General features: G+C 36.1%; 1 protein-coding gene and 1 long non-coding RNA gene across 2 annotated transcripts in view; one reads left to right on the top strand and one right to left on the bottom strand.

Moving 5' to 3' along the window:
• Nucleotides 1-21: 21 nt before the first annotated feature.
• Nucleotides 22-7,454, bottom strand: LOC134674501 (uncharacterized). Its single transcript, XR_010099618.1, has 2 exons — nt 2,903-7,454; nt 22-2,812 (listed from the first exon to the last, which is right to left on the bottom strand). It is a non-coding gene; the product is annotated as an uncharacterized LOC134674501 (long non-coding RNA).
• A 2,081-nt stretch (nt 7,455-9,535) lies between these two features.
• Nucleotides 9,536-19,594, top strand: part of LOC134674494 (ceramide synthase 6-like) — a 34,451-nt gene continuing 24,392 nt past the window's right edge. Inside the window, exons 1-3 of the mRNA XM_063532594.1 lie at nt 9,536-9,825; nt 11,529-11,643; nt 17,463-17,684. Of these exons, the coding sequence (XP_063388664.1) occupies nt 9,647-9,825; nt 11,529-11,643; nt 17,463-17,684 (516 nt within the window). The 5' untranslated portion in view covers nt 9,536-9,646. The remainder of the gene's footprint in view (nt 9,826-11,528; nt 11,644-17,462; nt 17,685-19,594) is intronic.

The raw sequence follows: 19,594 nt of genomic DNA, 5'->3' as shown, positions 1-19,594 counted from the left end.
TGCATTAATAAAAAGTACATGTACAAGTTATGGAGATGATGACATAAGATTTAATTCATCACTACCTGTACAATCTTTACTTATATAAGGTTACGCAAATCAATGACCAACAAATTCATTGCCTAAGAAATACGACAATTTTCTAGTTATAAAGTTATTCTTAGTGTTGATTGACTGGCCAAAATCTGTGCAAAACCGGTTTCAGGTCTTACTCGGATGTTCTACACTGGTTTTTCCTTTAACCGGTTTTAAATACTTTGTGTTCTATGTCATAATTTTAAATTATAATTTCATTTTACTATGTCAACAACGAAGCCTAATTGGCATGTATATAAAAATATAGTGTACATATGCCATCAGGCCATCGCATATTAATTACTTGTATTATTTATTCGTAACATACTTAATTTTTTTTTATCGCTCCTGCTCATTAGTATTTACTACTGTTACTCTCTACGAAATCACAAATTACTGCTATTGCACAACTACTCTGTGATTATTTAAAACTACGTGTCTCAATGTTTTATTGGTTAAGTGAGTTAAATTCTTATTAAATCCGTTGCCTTCTAAAGTTTAATTTAAAGTCTTTTGACAGTCAAATGAGTTACTTACTGGAAATGAAAATTATGATAAAATTTGAAAGAAAATAAATATTTTACGGTTTATGTGATATTTTTTCGGCTTATAATGATTAAAGATAATATTTTACCTGTTTATAAAGTCGACGAAAACTGTTATTTTAGGCCAATTTTGTAAATATTCTTTTGAATGGGACTACGTAGTTGAAATTAGCTACACGCTTCCATAGTTAAATATTAATATTTTTTTAGACAAATTATAACTATGAAAACTTGTTTGCATTCGCTGTACCTACAAATTATAAAGCTAAATTCTCATTATTAATCATCGATCAAAAATGTATAACATATTTTAGGTTCTTATTTGAATCCGCCTTCACATAACGTATAATAATAACATTGTGTTCCATCCACTGACGACCATGGAAATGTATTGTTATACACTAGGGTTATATAATAAATAGGGTTAAGATCATTGTGTATCAATAATCCATGCCTTTTGGCTACTTAATTTTATTGTTTCCGTAAACTCACTAAACGCCACTTGCACCATCCCACTAATCCAGGGTTAACCGGTTAAACCTGTTGTTACCATGTTTATCAGTACAATTTGACACTGGGTTAACGATTTAACTGCTTAATCTCAGGTTAGTGGGATGGTGCAAGTGGTCCTAAGATACACTTTGTTGATGGCGACAGACTAATATTAAGAGAGAGTAGAGAGAGAGAACAATAGTTAAAGTCATAGAGATAAAGTCGAGTTCACATCTTAACAAACCAACGTTCCAAAAATATATTTACACGTCTGTAAGACACTGACAATAAGGTCGGGTAAATATATTTCTGGAACGTTGGCTTGTAATGATGTTTGTGAAGTTGACCGTACAAACACAGTGAGTATTTATATCAAATTCTGTGTATGTTCTATAGAGGTTCGTCAGTGTCAAAAGTGGTACATTCGTGCCTTTTCTCACCTGGTTGTATATTAAATAAACCCATTAATTCCAAAGAGTGAGATAATATTTGGTATGTTATAAAATTATATTTAACTATTCGTAGAGTACCGTTTTGAGCTAATAGAATTTATGACATTTTATGAGTAGTTAAATTATATCACTATCGAAACGGTTTTCTTAGAGCAGTAGAGTTACTTATTTCCTTGGACTTGCTAGAATAGATAGATGTGCTTGCGTCATATTATATTATAGTATAAACTTTCGAAGTAACAGTTTAAGTTATTTTTTGACATATGTCTGAGCTTATGAACAATGCATAATGGGCCTCTCATGACTATATGATATGATTATATCACTTTGAAATTGAAGGGATCTTGACAAAAACAACATAACTGCTTAGAGCGGTTGACACTTTTTTAAGAACATTGTTAATCGTTTCAGGTGTCAACCAGTGTAGTCAGTTATGTTGTTTTTGTAAACATCCCTTCAATTGTCATTTGTGGTATCAAATGATTTGTGAAATAAATAATTAGACTAAGATTGTGGTTTCTGATACTAGATAGACAACTTGTAGATAGGTCATTTCATTTAATTCTTAGTTAGTGCCTTTTACACACGCAACACTACAAAATCATTCCTTTAGAATACGACGGTGATAAAAATTGTTAGCCTTTCGATAAATCTAAATTAGTCTATGGTTTTTAGGTGCGTGTGTGAAAAAGAGATATAATTGCTTGTTTCGCATAGTTTCAATAATTATTCAGTGCGGTCAGTCTCTTTCTTATTCTGAATATCATTAGAGTGACCAATTCCTCATTGTAAAATATGTCTGTTGTACACTAAGTGTTTAAAAGCGTCGAACAAACATAAAAAGAAAATTACAATACCTGTTGGATGCCTTACCTTACCTAATTAAAACCTTAGCATGAAACTAAATAAAACACGGATAATTTTGTTTTCCTATTCTTTCATTTTTACCGGTTTTTCTATAGGGTATACCGGTTTCGGCCACCAACCGGTTACAATAATTATAACAAACGCACAGTTCTTGCAATTAAAGTGCATACATTAATATAAGTGTTCATGTTAACATCAGATTCATATCATTACTATAAATATCTACATAGGTGCTATTGCTTAAGAAAAATGATTAATTTTAACTATGCTATTATAGTAGAAAGTACAATTTCGCTTGTTTATAAAATACGAAACAGTTTCATCCACACTATGTCACATCACACCATTTTAATATTTGTGGCGTTCCACGGCAAAAGGTACCTTATGGCGGCTGGCGCTTACGTCGCATAGCGCCGCAATAATATTGGAGCGGCGTTAATAATAGCGTAAGCGCCAACCGCCATAAGGTACCTTTACCCGTGGGACGTCACATTTGGATTATCCAAGAACCAAGAATTGGTGAAATCAAGTAATGTGACAAATAAAATAACGATTAATTCATTTTACGAAATATCTTGTCTGTTTTTTTTTAAGTATGCTCATGTAAAAATCCGAAAAATAAGGTATTATGGATGCATTTTCTAAAGTACTTACAGCTATACACGGTGTAACATGAGGAAACCGAATAATTTTAACCACGCATTTCTGAGGTCAAAAGAAGGAAAAAATGTAATATGAGTTTAGGTCAATTTCGACAAAAAAAGATTCTTTTTTTGTTTTGTGTTTTCAATTTTTTGAATGTACTTATTTGTACATAAAAAATAAATGTTATTGGTAAACTTGTTACTTACAATTGATTTTTACATTTTTTTTCGTAAAACCTTTTTGCAAAGTGTTACTTGTCACTTTTTGACATCTATCAATAAGGATATTTAGACTACGTCCCATAGCAGCAACATTACCATCAAAAAGGCCTTTTACATTATGTAACAACAAAAACTTGTTTATTTTTAAATTAATATTATCTCTGAAACTAGGCGTTTTTAAAAAAAAGTTTATAGGACATTTTTGTCTCTAAATATGCTCAGGAATACGCTGTTAAAATTATTCGGTTTACTCATGTTACACCGTGTATACAAGCTTGCTACTTAATCCCAAACTATGCTTTTTTTTTAAATATAATAGTTTTGGCCTTAATCGTCTAAATTTGCCCCCCTAAGGCCTCGCACTTAGATTACATTAGTCCTACGTTATTTACTGTTACGCAAACACCCAAAGATATGCTTAAAAAAGCTTAGGAATTGTTATAGGATAGGAATTTTATAAAAAAAGTAGGTAAAATTGTGTCGTTCTAAAGCAAAAGGTACATCGTTTAAAAGAGCTAACATGTTGGTCGGTTGCCTTAAGCACAACCAACCGCGAAACAGAAAATCGAATTTTCGTTATGTCTCTGCCTCTCGAATAAGCAAGAGTTAGATAACGAAATTTAGATTTTAGATTTTCGTGGTAGGTTTATGCAACATAGTACCTTCTGTGTAAGAACGTCATATTTCTGTATTATTATTATTACATGCTTTAGTCTCCAGTTGCCTAAAAGAAAACGGTAATAATTTTTATTAAAAAAAAATATGTTTGCCTCTTTTTTTGCAAAGAATTAGAACAAAATATAAACTAGTACAGATAAAAATCATAGATTTTTTTATACTGTGAATGACATGTAAATATTATTTTTCAAGGCCACGTTAGTTATTCTACAGATGTAGTGCATAATTATTTTCCATCGTTATTTCACGGAAACATACGAACGTGTCTTGCCATTTCAGTCAGTCTCGGTACAAAAAGTACTGAGGTTGACTGAATTAGCATGACAAATACGAATGGTTCCGAGAAAATACGATGGAAAACAATATACACTACATCTGTATTCTTAGCTCTAAGACAAATTTATGAAGTCCAGTATTTCTTTTATAAAAATCTGTTGTATCAGAATATGAAATTATAGTTGTTTAGGTTTTTTTTTAATTATTATTAATGTTAATCTATGGTTGTTGTTTTTTTTTTTGTTTAAATTTTATTAATGTTTTAATTATGGCCTGTATTGATAATGCCTATTTAAATAATAATTTGCCGCCATAATTTTTCTACAAATGACGATACTTGTTATTAATAAATTTTCCTATAGGAAAAGATCAATGCTAGGGAATGCAATAACCGGCCAAACTTCATAACCGGTTTCGGTTACGGTTATGCCCGAAAAATAACCAAATATCGGTTATAATCGGTTACGGTTATTTTCGAAGAAAAATTATAAATTTACAATGAAGTAATTAAAAAACTCCAAAATGTTTTATTTTAGTACCTACAGTATTAGGGAATGTGAGTAAAAGTCTTCGTTTTTTAATAAAACGCACTAAATACAGTAAAAGTAAAATATGACCTTGGACGTGATACAATATTCAATAAAAATATTTCATAAATAAGGGAAGTAAATTTAGTATATTTTGTTATTAATGACAAAAATTATAGTCACAGCCAAAAATGGCGGGATTTTGTAGCCATTAGATGATAAAAATATACAATGTAAGTCTTAAATAAATAACCGCAAATAACCGTAACCGGTTATTCGAGTTTCCAATATTCGGTTATGAAATTTTGACAAAATAATCGGTTATAACCGATTTGCATTCCCTAATCAATGCTATAAAGGGGCCCACAGATTACCAGTTCGCCGGACGATATCAGCCTGTCAGTTGTTCGGAACTGTCACCTTTTGTGATTAACTGACAGGCTGATATCGTCCGGCGAACTGGTAATCTGTAAGAACCTTGACATGAACAGTTTTTTCTCATTAACTGTATGCTTATGTAAGATTTTTTTTAATGTCAGAATTGTATGAATAAATACCTCTTAACTTTCGGACACCTTAAAAAACCTAACCATACCAGTGTAGGTATCTTTATATGTTTAATAATTCACTATACAGGGTGATTCATGAGACGTGAGCAGGACTAATCCTGCACACTCAGTAATTGACAATTGATCAATCACCGTTGTATTAAGGCAAAACAACCTCACTTTTTCCTATTTTTAAATTTTTGGTGAGGGCAAATTTAATTCTCTACAAACATGGTCACCCTACAAGACCTACTTAATAAACATAAAACCTCTTTAACCGTAATGACACCATTTTGATTACGAAGAAAATAAACTGTCAAACTTGAGTGAGATACGAGATTTCAAAAGTAACCAGACCGTGATGACAGTGATTTCATTCAATTTGACACAATATCGGTACCTAGTTTAGTAGTCTAATTTTAGGGTGACCATGCATGTCGTAAATAAATTAATAGCTTTTTTTTTCAACACGACTAGAAAATTAACGTTAACCTCACTAATACCGATACGAAGCAGTTGCTTATAATTTACGAAATGCGCAGTGTTAGTCCTGCTCACGTCTCTTGAATCACCCTGTATATTCAATTGTCCCCGCTTAATGTAAACATGTAAAATTATATTTAAAAAGTGGCATTACCACGACTTGTAATGAGCAAACTTGTGATCGTGATTGTTAGAGTTAGACCAAGAAAAGTCTGCAGTGATTTTGACAGCCCACACAGTGCAAGTGTTATATATACGTCATAATTTCATAGAAGTTTGACGTTTAAAATAACACTTGCACTGCGTGGGCTACATAATTAGCCTCCAATGTATCTAATATTGCATGCGATTTCTTGTAAATTGGACGCCAACGTCACATAATAACCTTGTTTTTTACTTGTGTCACTTTTATAAAGAAAATGATTTTAAGCTTAGAATAAATTTAAAAGTGGAAAAATTACCGTCTTAGGTGAGACTTGAACTCACGGCTTCTGGATCGATAATCCAGCGCTCTGCCATCTGAGCCACCATGACCTCATCCCCAGCCAGCAAATCTTTCCACCATATTATAGGTCAAGGGGACCCTTAGCGACATCTACCGTAAGAGTGTTACACTTCTTAAACGGCCATCCAACGGCCGGCTTCTTAAACGGGGATCCAGAGGCCGTGAGTTCAAGTCTCACCCAAGACAGTAATTTTTCCACTTTTAAATTTATTCTAAGCTTAATAGCAACGTTTGCAGACGTTTCTGCTTGTTAAAAATTAAAATTATGAAAATGATTTTACTGGTTAAATATAAATATTTTCACCACACCAACTCGGAAAGTCTTACTTTGCACTTCGAAAACGAATAGCAAAGTTGCATTTTATCCACATGTGAGGCAAAGTAATCAAATGCAAATTTTGAGTTGTTTTCTTATGTTTGCTGGTAGAATTGACTTTTAAATGATGATTTTGGATGATAAATATTTAATAACATTCATTTGGATTTGATTTGGTTTGATTTTGTTTGATATTTTACATTTAATATTTGCTTCGGGTTGGTGTGGTGAAAAATTTTGTGTTTCACTCGAGGGCAAATTTTGTTTAACCCTCGTGCTTTGAAACCCTCGCAACGCTCAAGATTCCATTTATTTTGGAATCTTTCGCTTGCTCGGGTATCAATTTTAGCACGAGCGGTTAAACAACAACTTTGCCCCCTTGTAAAACAAATAACTATTTAGTCACACTACCGTGTTCGGACGCTTTATCCATGTGTCTAAGTATCAAAAAGAGTTGAAACCATCTATAATAGTTTCGTGCCTTTGAAATATGTTGTTATTAGGAAAGTTGATATGATTTAAATAATAATGTTACTTATTGATAGAACTTAACTACTTAAGGGTGCTTTTTCACAACAGTTTTTAAACGCGTTCACTTGGCTATAACCGCGAACACCGCGGTTACCAAATTGCGGCCATCTTTCTTTGTCACCTTAATTACGCCTTAATTAGAGTAAAAGAGAAAGGTGCCGAATTTGCGTACTTCAGTATTCGCTGTAGAAGCCTCTGGACGGCTACTGTGATTATCGAAATTTGAAGGTTTATCTCCATCCCTATAGGTCTTATTCTAAAGCCCCCTCCAGACTATGCGCGTGAATCGCGGGCGAAGCCGCGAACGCGAGTGTGGAGTCGATTTCGCTGTCTGCGATTCACGCGCATAGTCTGGAGGGGGCTTAATACGTCTTCGCCGCATTTGCGTGCGAACGGGACATCGCTATATACGTGAATAGTGCTGTCTCACTCACACACTGGAGCGGCCCGCGGACCGACATTTATGTATGAAACACCATTCGAGAATTCACGGTAGCCTCTCAGTATTTATATTTTGACTTACCTATATTAACTAAGGTTGTTGTTTTCGCGTTAAAAAACGTCAGTGGAGAGTTAAATTGTTTAAACTTGATCTCTGAGGGCCTACCGCGAAAATAAAAATTCTCAAATAGCGGGGAACTTTCTCTTTTACTCCTATGAAGGCGTAATTAGAGTGACAGAGAAAGATGCCCGCAATTTGCGAACTTCGATTTTCGCGGTTACAGCCCTGCTGTTGCGTTTTGACACTTTGTTTCAAGTTTACAGAGAAGTGGTTTATATTTTTACTATAAGAAGAATATCGGCGTTTGTTTATGGTTAAATTGCATTTGTATTGAAATATTTATAATACACAATTCGACACCTATAAACCATTGTTTTCTTATAATCTGCTGTGACTGTGACTGTCACTCACTAGATCTATTATAAAGATCTATAAAAAAACCCTTTCCAAACTTCGTTCATAGTGGCTGCGAGTTGAACGAATGCTTATTTGTGCAAAAATATAAGGATAACGATGACTCATTTGCCACGAATGATTTTCGAAACTCCACCCGGCCGACCTCCGATGGATTCCACCATATACTTTACTCTTTGGATTCCACATTGGGACATATCCGAGAAAAAGCAAACCTAGGCGGATATCATCCTCAAACTTTATTCAATAGTGTTTATAGATGGTCAAGCAAATCTTGTCAGTAGAAAAAGGCGGAAAATATGAAAAATGTTGGCGCGACGAGATATCGTCTCATAGAAAATTTGAATTTCGCGCCTTTTTCTATTAACCCGTCGACTGCCTTGTCCCGTATACGTCACAGACAATTTGAACTTTAATTTACAATTTCAAGGTTATTAATTCTACTTGGTCGAGCAGATCTTGTCAGTAGAAAAAGGCGGCAAATTTGAAAAATGTAGCCGCGAAGGGGTAGCGTCTCATAGAAAATTTAAATTTCGCGCCTTTTTCTACTGACAAGATTTGCTTGACCATCTATCAATACCAAATTTTTGACACGGGCGTTCGAAGGGTTAACAAGATTTGCTTGACCATCTTTATTTGCACACTGTGCATGTGCAATACTTGCTTAATAAAATATAATGCCATATTAATCTATGTAGTATTAAACTGGATTGGGCATGAGTGGTGTGGATAACTGACAGAACGGGATAGTCTTATGTATCTTTCAGTAGGAGTAGCAGCGAAAGCGCTATTATTGTTTGTCCTTGTCACAGTCTCACATTTTATTTGTTCCCCACCTTTTTTTAGGGTTCCGTACCCAAAGGGTAAAACGGGACCCTATTACTAAGACTTCGCTGTCCGTCCGTCCGTCCGTCTGTCACCAGGCTGTATCTCACGAACCGTGATAGCTAGACAGTTGAAATTTTCACAGATGATGTATTTCTGTTGCCGCTATAACAACAAATACTAAAAACAGAATAAAATAAAGATTTAAATGGGGGTCCCATACAACAAACGTGATTTTTGACCAAAGTTAAGCAACGTCGGGAGGGGTCAGTACTTGGATGGGTGACCGTTTTCTTTTTGCTTTTTTTTGTTTTTTTTTTTGCATTATGGTACGGAACCCTTCGTGCGCGAGTCCGACTCGCACTTGCCCGGTTTTTTTTAGTTTTGATAATGGTGGGCAACAAATGAATTCGACCAATCACAGTGTCGCATTTGCGTATGTTTTGTCCCTCACGGAGGCACGCGTATACCACTTCTATAGGATGCTACTTCTATGCTTAATGCGCACCATGCAAGTAAGAACGTTCAATCAACATGCTTGTTGACGAAACAAAAAAAAACGCCTCTAAAACGTCAAATTCTAATGTCAAGTGTTCATGTGTCAAAAAAGTCAATGAACTGTCAATTCTCAGCTCAGTACCTACTCCATCGCGTCGCGTGTCGTTTGGCCCGCATATCATTACCGCAAATTATCAGTCAAACCTTCCGGAGTGAAAACCAGTGTTCTGTTATAATAACTTCGCGATGCTTCGCCCGTTTTTGGATGCTTTTTGGAACGAAGACGTGTGGTTGCCGCCCAACACTACGTGGGCAGATATAGCGCCGGGCCCAGACAAAACGGTCACCTATACCGACCATCGGCATGTTTTTCTTCCGATCCCCATGGCCCTGGTGTTTATAGCGCTACGCTTCGTCTTAGAGAAGTAAGTACCGGTTTATTTTTAACCTAGTTTTCTGAAAGTGCGGTAGCGTGGTTCGGTGTTAGACAAAAAATGAATGACACATTGGTAATGCGAAATTAGTTAGAAAGGAAGTTAGCTCTAAATGTTTCCTGTGTAAGTGAGCGACGGAATTGAAATTAGAATTCGACCTGTTTACATGTTACAACTTGAAAATGTTAAATGTAAAGAGAATCCAGGGAATTAAATTCCTAAAACTGCCATTATTACACTATTCAATTGTGACTTAGTATTCTATATTCTATATAGCCTTTTGTTTCCGATCCTTGGGTTTAAAAGCTTTTTTTTTTAAATGTTATCTTGTTTTCTACAAAATGTCCCGCAGTTCGGTGTGCCTCTTGGCATAGGCCTCCTCCAACATTCTCCACTGTACTCTGTCTTCTGCAACTCTGGACCAGTGGGGCCCCAAGGTTAAGCGGATTTCATCTACCCATCTTGTTTTTGGATGTTTTTGTTTTCTTCTTCCGTCTCTTGGGTACCATAGGGTAACTTGTTTGCTCCATTTGTCTAATTTTCATCTCAGCATGTGTGACTTAGTATACTGAATACTAAGCTCATACTTTACTAGATTCATAACAGTTATGAATCTAGTAAAGTACTAAAAACAACTGCATGCAATTAATATCTCTTATGTAAGATCATTTATTTACAAACAATATATATACAGTGGTACAACTAAACGAAATTAATAACTAGCTTAAATCTAAAATAGGCCCCTGAGGCATTTATCTCTTATTAATTTTACTTGTTCAGTTGAGGAAATTCAAAAGACAACAACTTATTTTAAGTTGCTGTCTCAAATATTAAAACTGAATATATTTTTCTTTTACTTTAAAGAAACAGTCACTCCTGGGAAGTTTTTATATTCATATATACTTGATATACTATAATAAGTTGTATGGATAACATCTGATCAGTTTGCCCCCAAATATACCATATTTAAAGATTATATTATGTGTCTAAAGAAATATGGTTTAGTAGTATTATTAACCGGCCGGCCACATAGGAAGATTGACAGATGACAGATGGACCAACAAAGTCACAAAGTGGCCAGGACCCCATGGCAAAAGGAAGGCGGGAAAACCCATAACAAGATGGTCCAGGGAGATCATAGCCACAGCCGGAGAAAATTGGCTGATCACGACAAAAGACCGAAAAAGGTGGAAAGATATGGAGGAGGCCTATACCCGAAAGGGGTCCTTAATATAGTAAAATAAACAACAACATCATAATGAAATACTATTTAAGGAAAAATAAAGGCTTAAATAAATAAAAATAAATAAGTATTATTAACCTGTTGTCTACCTATAATGGTTATCTCCTGCCAATTCTTTGTTGCCCTTAACTCCCCCTTCATTACCCCCAGATTTGTTACAATCTATTTATTTTTGCACTCAAGAAAATTGGCAGGTGAAAAGCTGCTTTAGTTTGATTTTAATAAAACTGCTTTTTGACTGAGGTTAACACGGGTGAGATCTCCGTCCGTGTTCGTAACAAATATGGAGGTGATTTTTTTTACAACTTGGTAGATGACAGGTTAAATGCTGGGCTGTGGCACTAACTAAAAGAATTAAAAACACATAAATTGGGTAGTTTTGATACACAGACACCAAAAAAAATTTCAAATACAGTTCAATAAAAAATATAATAATTCAATCTTGTTTCAGATATGTGTTTGCTCCGTTTGGCAAGTCACTAGGCATTAAGGATGGTAGAAATAAGAAGGCCGCACCCAACCCGAAATTGGAAGCCGCCTATAGGGCCAACCCTGCTTCGAAAAAGGTAATATTTCTAATACCTATTATAGATTAATTTACCATGTATTTCAGGCAGCCACAATATAGTACATAAAGCAAAAAAAAAGCATACACACATAAAATGGTTATTTGTTTTATAAGGGGGTAAAGTTGTTGTTTAACCTCTCTTGCTAATATTGATACCCAAGCAAGCGAAAAATTCCAAGATTGAACCACGATATATCAAGGCATGCGGGTTAAACAAATTTTGCCACTGAGTGAAACGCAATTGTTTTCCATAGTTGCTGGTACTTACTGACTTTACTAGACGATATATAATATACATATAGTTATATATGTATGTATAAATGCAAGCAATAAACACAACATAACTCATATCTCCGGGATAAGTTTGCCTTTGTACAAATGATGTGTTTTTTCATTTTTTATGTTTCTTTTTGTACAATATTTTTTTTACTACTACTATGAATGAATATGTGTGTGATACTGATCTCTCAACGGGTTAAATAAGTTTTGGGTACGGGATGAGTACAGTTGAGTTGAAAGATAAGGCAGAAATGTAAAGATATCTCTGACCCCGACTGTACCTAGAGCATCCACTCGGTACAGGTGCTAAAAGCAATCAAATAGTACAGGTAACCTACCATTAATAAATCAATCTACTATCAACCTCACATGATCGATAACCTAATGACATTCTGTCATTACTCACAACAGTAAAATCGACCTTAAAACATAATGACAAAGGTTAAAATGTGTTTTTATGCGCCATGATACTGCTGTTAAGCCGGGTTCACATTTGTCTGTTGTGTTGTGATACATCAGAACGGTATCGGTTTCATACATTTAATATGGTTGCGTTCACTTTTCTCTGATGCCGTGTGTTGTGACGGCTTGTGTTGTGTCGCATCGCAGTGCGGGGGGCGGTGCAGCGACACGACACAGCGCATCAGACCAGTGTGCACGCGCCAGTGTTGTGTTGTGACGCGTCAGAGCCGCATCAAGTATGGACGAGGAGTGTGAACTCTCCAAGAGCCAAGACGGATCTGATTAAAATGCATCATAATGCGTCATATAGATGTGAACAGTATGCCGTCACGACAGAGAGCATCACAACACAACACGACAGACAAATGTGAATCAAGCTTTATGTTGTCTTCTGACCTAGGTTAAACTATGAAACTGCAAAAGCAACCTTAACGCGATATGCAATCGATTCAAATTGCGTCGTATTTGTTTTAAAATCAAGTTATACATGACATAACCACTGCATTCTTTTGTTTATTTATTTACAATTCCCATATGAACGAAAGTGACTCATAATGCGTTGTGTTAAGGTGCATTTTCTTAAATCGTGTTAGATAAAAAAGCAATGTCATTATATTGTATATATTATGGATTATAATCAGTGCAACATTTTTTCATAATTCATTTTGATGTTAAAGTATTCTTATAATTATTTTGATGTTAAGACATCTGGTTAATTGGCTTTTATTATTGAGAAGGCTTGTTTTTCGGGTTTCGTAGGTTATAATTTAGGGATGTAACGATACCGATACCGATACGATATATCGGCCGATATAATCGGCAGACCGATATATCGGCATCGCCGATTTAAATTCAGCCGATATTACAGTTTGAAAAGCGCGCGAAACGAATGACGCTGCTAATAATTTGAATACACTTTGTTTCCATAACAAATAACCCTCCTTTTGCGTTGCCGTAATCGGGTAAAAACTACCTAAAGTGAACTATAATTACTGATTTGGATTTACTTTTGCATTGATTGCTTGGTGGTTACCTAAATAAATGTTTTCTTTGATTTTGGTTTTACAGTTTTTCACACTTCACAAAATTGAGTGTCTATTAATACATATGTATGTTTTATGCATAATAAGTATATAATTCCTTACTTGTTATATCTATTAGCTAACTACTGTGCCATTGATATCGGTATCTGTATCGGTATCGCCGATTATTTACTTCAAAAATCGGTATCGGTATCGTATCGGCAAAATCATGTATCGTTACATCCCTATTATAATTATAGAGTTTTTTTTTGTACATTTTGGTAAAAAAACACAGGTAGGTAATACTGGAGTTGACTGCAGTTTTTACCGCTATCGCTACTAAAGTACAGTGCTATTATGTTATTTTCTAAGCCACTATACGACCAAGTCAAGTAAATGTAAGCTATTGTTCTACAGATTTTAAAGTAGGTATGGCCACTTACTCGAATACAATGAAACTGGTGGCATACTAACTTGTTGAAAAATGAAGAGAAATATTTATTAGCAAAAAGTTATTACAATCAAAGTTGATAAACATTGGTAACCGCACTAGGCACACCTGCATCGCGGCGACCAATAACATATTATGTTATAAGTTATAACTGAAGTGTTATTTTTACTAATATCGTAAATGCGAAAGTGTCTGTCTGTTACTCGTATCTTTTCAAGTTTAGGGCCACCCCACATCTAGCGTCCCTCGAGCGTCGGCGTCTGGTCAGCGCCACTCAGCGCTATGGAAAATGACGTCGCTGCGCAGTTGCGTCGAGCAGCGGCCATAGAATTGTAGACGCCGACGCTCGAAAGACGGCAGATGTGGGGTGGCCCTTAAACTGACCTTTAAACCGATTTTGATGAAATTTGGTATGGATATACCTAGACTATAACTAGACTATAGAATATAGACTATAACACCGAGCATTGCTGAGAAAACATATAAAAACTCAAAAATGCGCGTTTTCCTAGAGATGAGACCTAGCTAGATCGATTTTTCGCTCCCTTAAACCCCCATATAGCAAATTTAATCGAAATCATTAGAGCCGTTAATTCCGAGATCCGCGAAATTGCTCGTTTAAAGATATAAAATAGGCGATATTAGTGACTTGACGTCCTAGAATCTAGGACCTAGATGTAGCCAAAGCAAAAACGAGCAATTGTTGTGAAAGCGAAGAGCAATTTACGTATTTACGGCACTGTGGGTGGATGTGGGCCGAGATTATTCGATAGCAGCCGTACACTGGTACGACTTAAATCATGGCACCCACGATAAAATGTTTTGTGAAGTTGCAATAAGTTCTATGATGTTTCAGTGTACCATCGTCCACACTGTTAACTGACCATCATAGTTCTGTAGAAAGCGACCAACTTTTTATTTTTGTCAAAGTGACTTACACCCTAGCTTTGGTCGCTTTCTGCATTGATAAAAAAAATTACTTGGTCGTTTTCTGCATAACTACGGTCAACTGACCGTTCGTAAACCCTATTACAAAAGGCATAAGGTCCATCTATGGACAGTTAAGAGTGTTGATGTTTGTACAGTTCACGTAAGTATTTTCTTACAAGGGCGTCGGTGACTGCCCCTTCTGGAGATGTGAAAAGTGTTAAATGAGCTCCTTGCCAAAGTTTTTCCGACAGAGTTGCATATAAAAAAGCCGGACAAGTGCGAGTCGGACTCACCCACCGAGGGTTCCGTACTTTTTAGTATTTGTTGTTATAGCGGCAACAGAAATACATCATCTGTGAAAATTTCAACTGTCTAGCTATCACGGTTCATGAGATACAGCCTGGTGACAGGGAGACGGACAGTGGAATCTTAGTAATACGAGTATAGTCCCATTTTTACCCTTTGGGTACGGAACCCTAAAAACAACCTAAGCTTCTCGTCTGCTCACGTTACAGTACCTACAAGCACAGGCGTGGCTCACTCCGCGATTTCGTCGCTTTGCTACAGGTAGCTAAAAGCACATCCGTTCGACCCCAATTTTGGGGTTTGCCATAAGCCGCGCGTGGCGCTGTCGCCACCTAGCGGCCATATCTGTGCTGATCGTGACAGACGCGTTTTGTTAGAGAGTGAGTCTTCTGTATCTAGTACTATTATTTATTCTGTGCTACAAGTAAGCTAGCACAATTCCTAGTAACTTAGTATATACCTATTATACCTTTATGTATTAAGTAGACAGACATTTACAATAATATCTTTCGAATGGCGAACAGCGTGTCAAGGGCTAGTCGCAGGCATATTGTTTTAAAGCGGACGTAGGTTGCCCATTCATTAGTTTCTCGTTGTGCCACACTGTTAACTGTACATCGGTGGACCTTATGCCTTTTGTAATAAGGCCCACCGATGTATGTAATGTGTTGCTGTTTGTACGGTGTCACACATGTTGGTGCGACAGATATACACCCTTTATTTTTTTATTTTAAATCTGAAACAAACTTAGCTCTGCCTCTTTAGGCTGCCTTTCTTTTCTACTGAGACGAAGATGAGCGGACAAGAGCATTTATGCGTCTACTGCCCGATATTTGCGAATTTTGAACGCATAGGTTTATGATATGAGTGTAGCTAAACGTTCATTATATCTCTAACCAAATAAATCGTAAAACTAATCTGAGTTTGTGAGAGATGCGACCTTCTGTTACAATATCTTGTGAATGACCTGTGTGTCAAGGGCGGGTCGCGGGCGTACATTGTCGTAGGACGCCCATTCATTTATTTCACGATGCTTTTATAAGTTTAAAAGTCTGTTAACTAAATTAGGACGTGAAAACTAGATTTAATAATGTTTAAACTCACATATTTCACGTACCTATACTTCCCGTTATTCGCACGAGTTTTGACATAGATCTTACATTTTCCTATTTGCATTTCGTTATTTGATACTGATTTGGAAGTGGGTCGAAGAATGTTTGATAAAGGTATACGTGCGATAATATTCAGATGATAATAAGGAAGAATGTCTAGTTCGCGTTACCAGTATACCTATTTACTAATAGATAAATTATTATGATAGATCGTGGGAAAACAAGAATTAGTCATACTGATAATGATAATGAGACACGAACGTCGCCTAGTGGCTAAGGTTTCATTCTAATTACCAATACTTTACTTACTTTGACGACCGGTCTGGCCTAGTTAGGTACCTAATATATGTTATAAGTATGTAGATGACGACCAGTCTGGCCTAGTGGGTAGTGACCCTGCCTGCGGAGCCGATGGTCCTGGGTTCGAATCCCGGTAAGGGCATTTATTTGTGTAATGAGCACAGATATTTGTTCCTGAGTTATGGTTGTATTCTATGTATTTGTATATTATATTTATCGATGTCTGAGTACCTACAACACAAGCCTTTTTGAGCTTACCGTGGGTCTAAGTTAATTTGTGTAAGAATATCCCTATAAAAAAAAAACTTAGTTTTCTAGTTCTCGGCATGTTCAAACCTACTTTCTTTAAATCTGTTGTTTGATGTATTTTTAGTACCTAAAATGTATTCAAAACGTCAATAATTATCATTCACTGCCTTATACGAAGCTGGAGGCCCTGGAATCGGATCCCGGTTTATTTATTAGTTTATCTCGAGCAAGTTATTTGTTAGTTCTTATGGATGTTTTGTTATTTTTTTCTATGTATTGAAGTATTTTCTATATCTATCTATTATTTATATCGTCTGAGGTACCTACGCTTAAGAAGTCCCGGTTCTTAATCTTGCCTAATTTAATACTTTTATAAGTGTGAATACCATAGACAAAACTGATAATTTATAATTTGTATTAAAAGTGTTCTCCCATAATATAAAAAAACTATGGTCCTACCTTAGACCCACAATACACGCCTTGGGGCCACTTACGCCATCCCACTAACGCCGCGGGGTTAACTGGTTAAGCCTGGAGTAACCATGGTTACCAGTAAAATTTGACAACGGGTTAACGGTTTAACCGGTTAACCCCGGGTTAGTCGGATGGTGCAAGTGGCGCTTAGCTTACTGAGCATACTGTGGTAGGCCGATCGCCCTTATAATATATATTTATTTAAATTTATTTCTTATTAATTTGTCAACAGCTGGCAGCCCTAGCGAAGCAGACCGATATGTCGGAGCGGCAGGTCGAGCGCTGGTGGCGCCTCCGTCGGTCCCAGGACAAGCCCTCCACGCTAGTCAAGTTCTGCGAGAACGCGTGGAAGTGCTCCTTCTATGTCTGCAACTTTATCTTCGGGATAGTCATACTGTGGAACAAGAAATGGCTGTGGGATATAAACCATGCTTATATAGGATATCCTCACCAGGTAAGATTCTGTTTCATCATCATTAACTAAGTTTACTATTACCTATTTACGTTATTAAGTTTACGTTACGCTATTGACTATTGTGTAAAGTTGTAAAACAAAACAAAATTGCCTAAAGGAGAACCTTATCACGTCCTGATAAGGTTCACAATAAATCGGTTCGATAAACTGAGTCATCGATGGCAAAACTGAAAGTATTCGGCGAAATGAACTTTGGTCCTATTGTCGAATGTTATGCCTATTCATAAACGAGTTTCGAATCTCTTTCCAATTGTATTGCAAAGAAAAAGACAAGCCTTTGTTAGTTACAGTGCAACTTAAATTTATGGATAATGTAATGTGTCGTTAAAATTATTCTTTGAAGGTTCTGAGATAATAAGGCCATAAAGGTTGTTATTATTGGCAATATAAGAAGGCCTGGCCAAGTTGTTAATGGTTGAAAGAAAACGTCAAACTCAAATAATATATGGACATAGTTACTTGCCTTTTCGTAGCTTCTGAAACATTTTGTCTATTATTTTGGCGTTTTGTCGATGTACGATTGTCATCATTGGCTAGGCTAAAACTAACATTAGTTAGTTTTATATCCCAGAGACTAAAATGGCTGTTCCATTTATACCAACCTGTAGAATATGGTAGTAAAAAAACAGTTGGTTTAGTAGTTTGAGTAATATTTGCGATAGAAAACATATTAGTAGATTAGAATGGGTTAGTTAAAGCCTGACCGATTTCTAAGACCAATTTTGGCATACCTACAATGCTTAGAAAAATGGACGGACTATACTTACTTACTTGGTTGGCGCGATGACCCAAAATGAGTCTTGGCCTCCAACACAAGAGCACGCCACTTTGATCGGACGGACTATACAGGGTGAAATTTAAATCACTGGCCATATTCATTCCCGGCACTAGGTTACACTTAAGGAATCTATTTAGCGAAAAAAAAGAGTACATTTTTTTTCTTAATTTTCATTTTTCAATTTTTAAATATTTTCCACGAGTCGTGGTCACCCTATTACCACAAATGTAAACAAACCTAATAGTAGGTTTTAACAACAACATCAGCAAAACCCTTATCTGACCTTCACTAAACCTTATAATCGTTGCAATAGGGTCCACCCAGTTAGTGTTGGCGATGGTAGGCAGGTTTATCAATTTCGAGGGTAGTCTAAACTAAACCATTCCGCGCTAGCGGTAAACATAACGGTAAGCATAAATGATTAGTCACTCGTCACTCGCCAACCTTAAAATAATAATCGCGCGCGTACTAAGGTTAAAAAAATGTTTTCGAACCGGGAATATTACGAAGTGGTACGGTGTTATTTATTAAGTGGTGAGTGTTTACGTGGTGCACAAAGATTATACGAAATGGAATCCGTTCCACGCCTTCGCAGACAAGGATTGAATCCAAGAGTACCATCTCGTGGGACTTTCGTTAATTGCGTCGATTTTTAATCAAATGTACGTAAGTTGATTCAATTTTTTAAATACGCCTGAATGCAAAGATTCCTGACCTAGTTTTTACTCATTGTTTTTAAGCCACGGACGTTTTGTTAATAATCATTAGTCAGAAATAACATTTTAGATTAAAAATGGGTTGCCTTTGCATTTTGACGGCTCTAAGCCCGTTAAAGTATGAAAGGAAAAATTAGCAACTTATGTAGGTAATCTCGCTGCAATAGGGTTCATAATTGGTGACGCGATTGCAAACAGCGGGAGGGGCGGGGTGTCAATGACCTTAACTGATAAGAGAGAAGCGGGTGTAGTGGGTAGTTGTCGGTTCACCATAACGTACGATGTTTTTAGGACAACATGATGATGAGTTATTTTGAAAAAAATGTACTGAGCGGTATTAAAAGAAAAAACACGTGTTTAATATTTTTTCGAGTTCTTTCGGTTGTTTCAATTTG

Source organism: Cydia fagiglandana, chromosome 20 (genome assembly GCF_963556715.1).
Source record: "Cydia fagiglandana chromosome 20, ilCydFagi1.1, whole genome shotgun sequence".
NCBI classification, from domain to species: Eukaryota; Metazoa; Arthropoda; class Insecta; order Lepidoptera; family Tortricidae; genus Cydia; species Cydia fagiglandana.
This window is presented reverse-complemented; position numbering and strand designations above follow the sequence as displayed.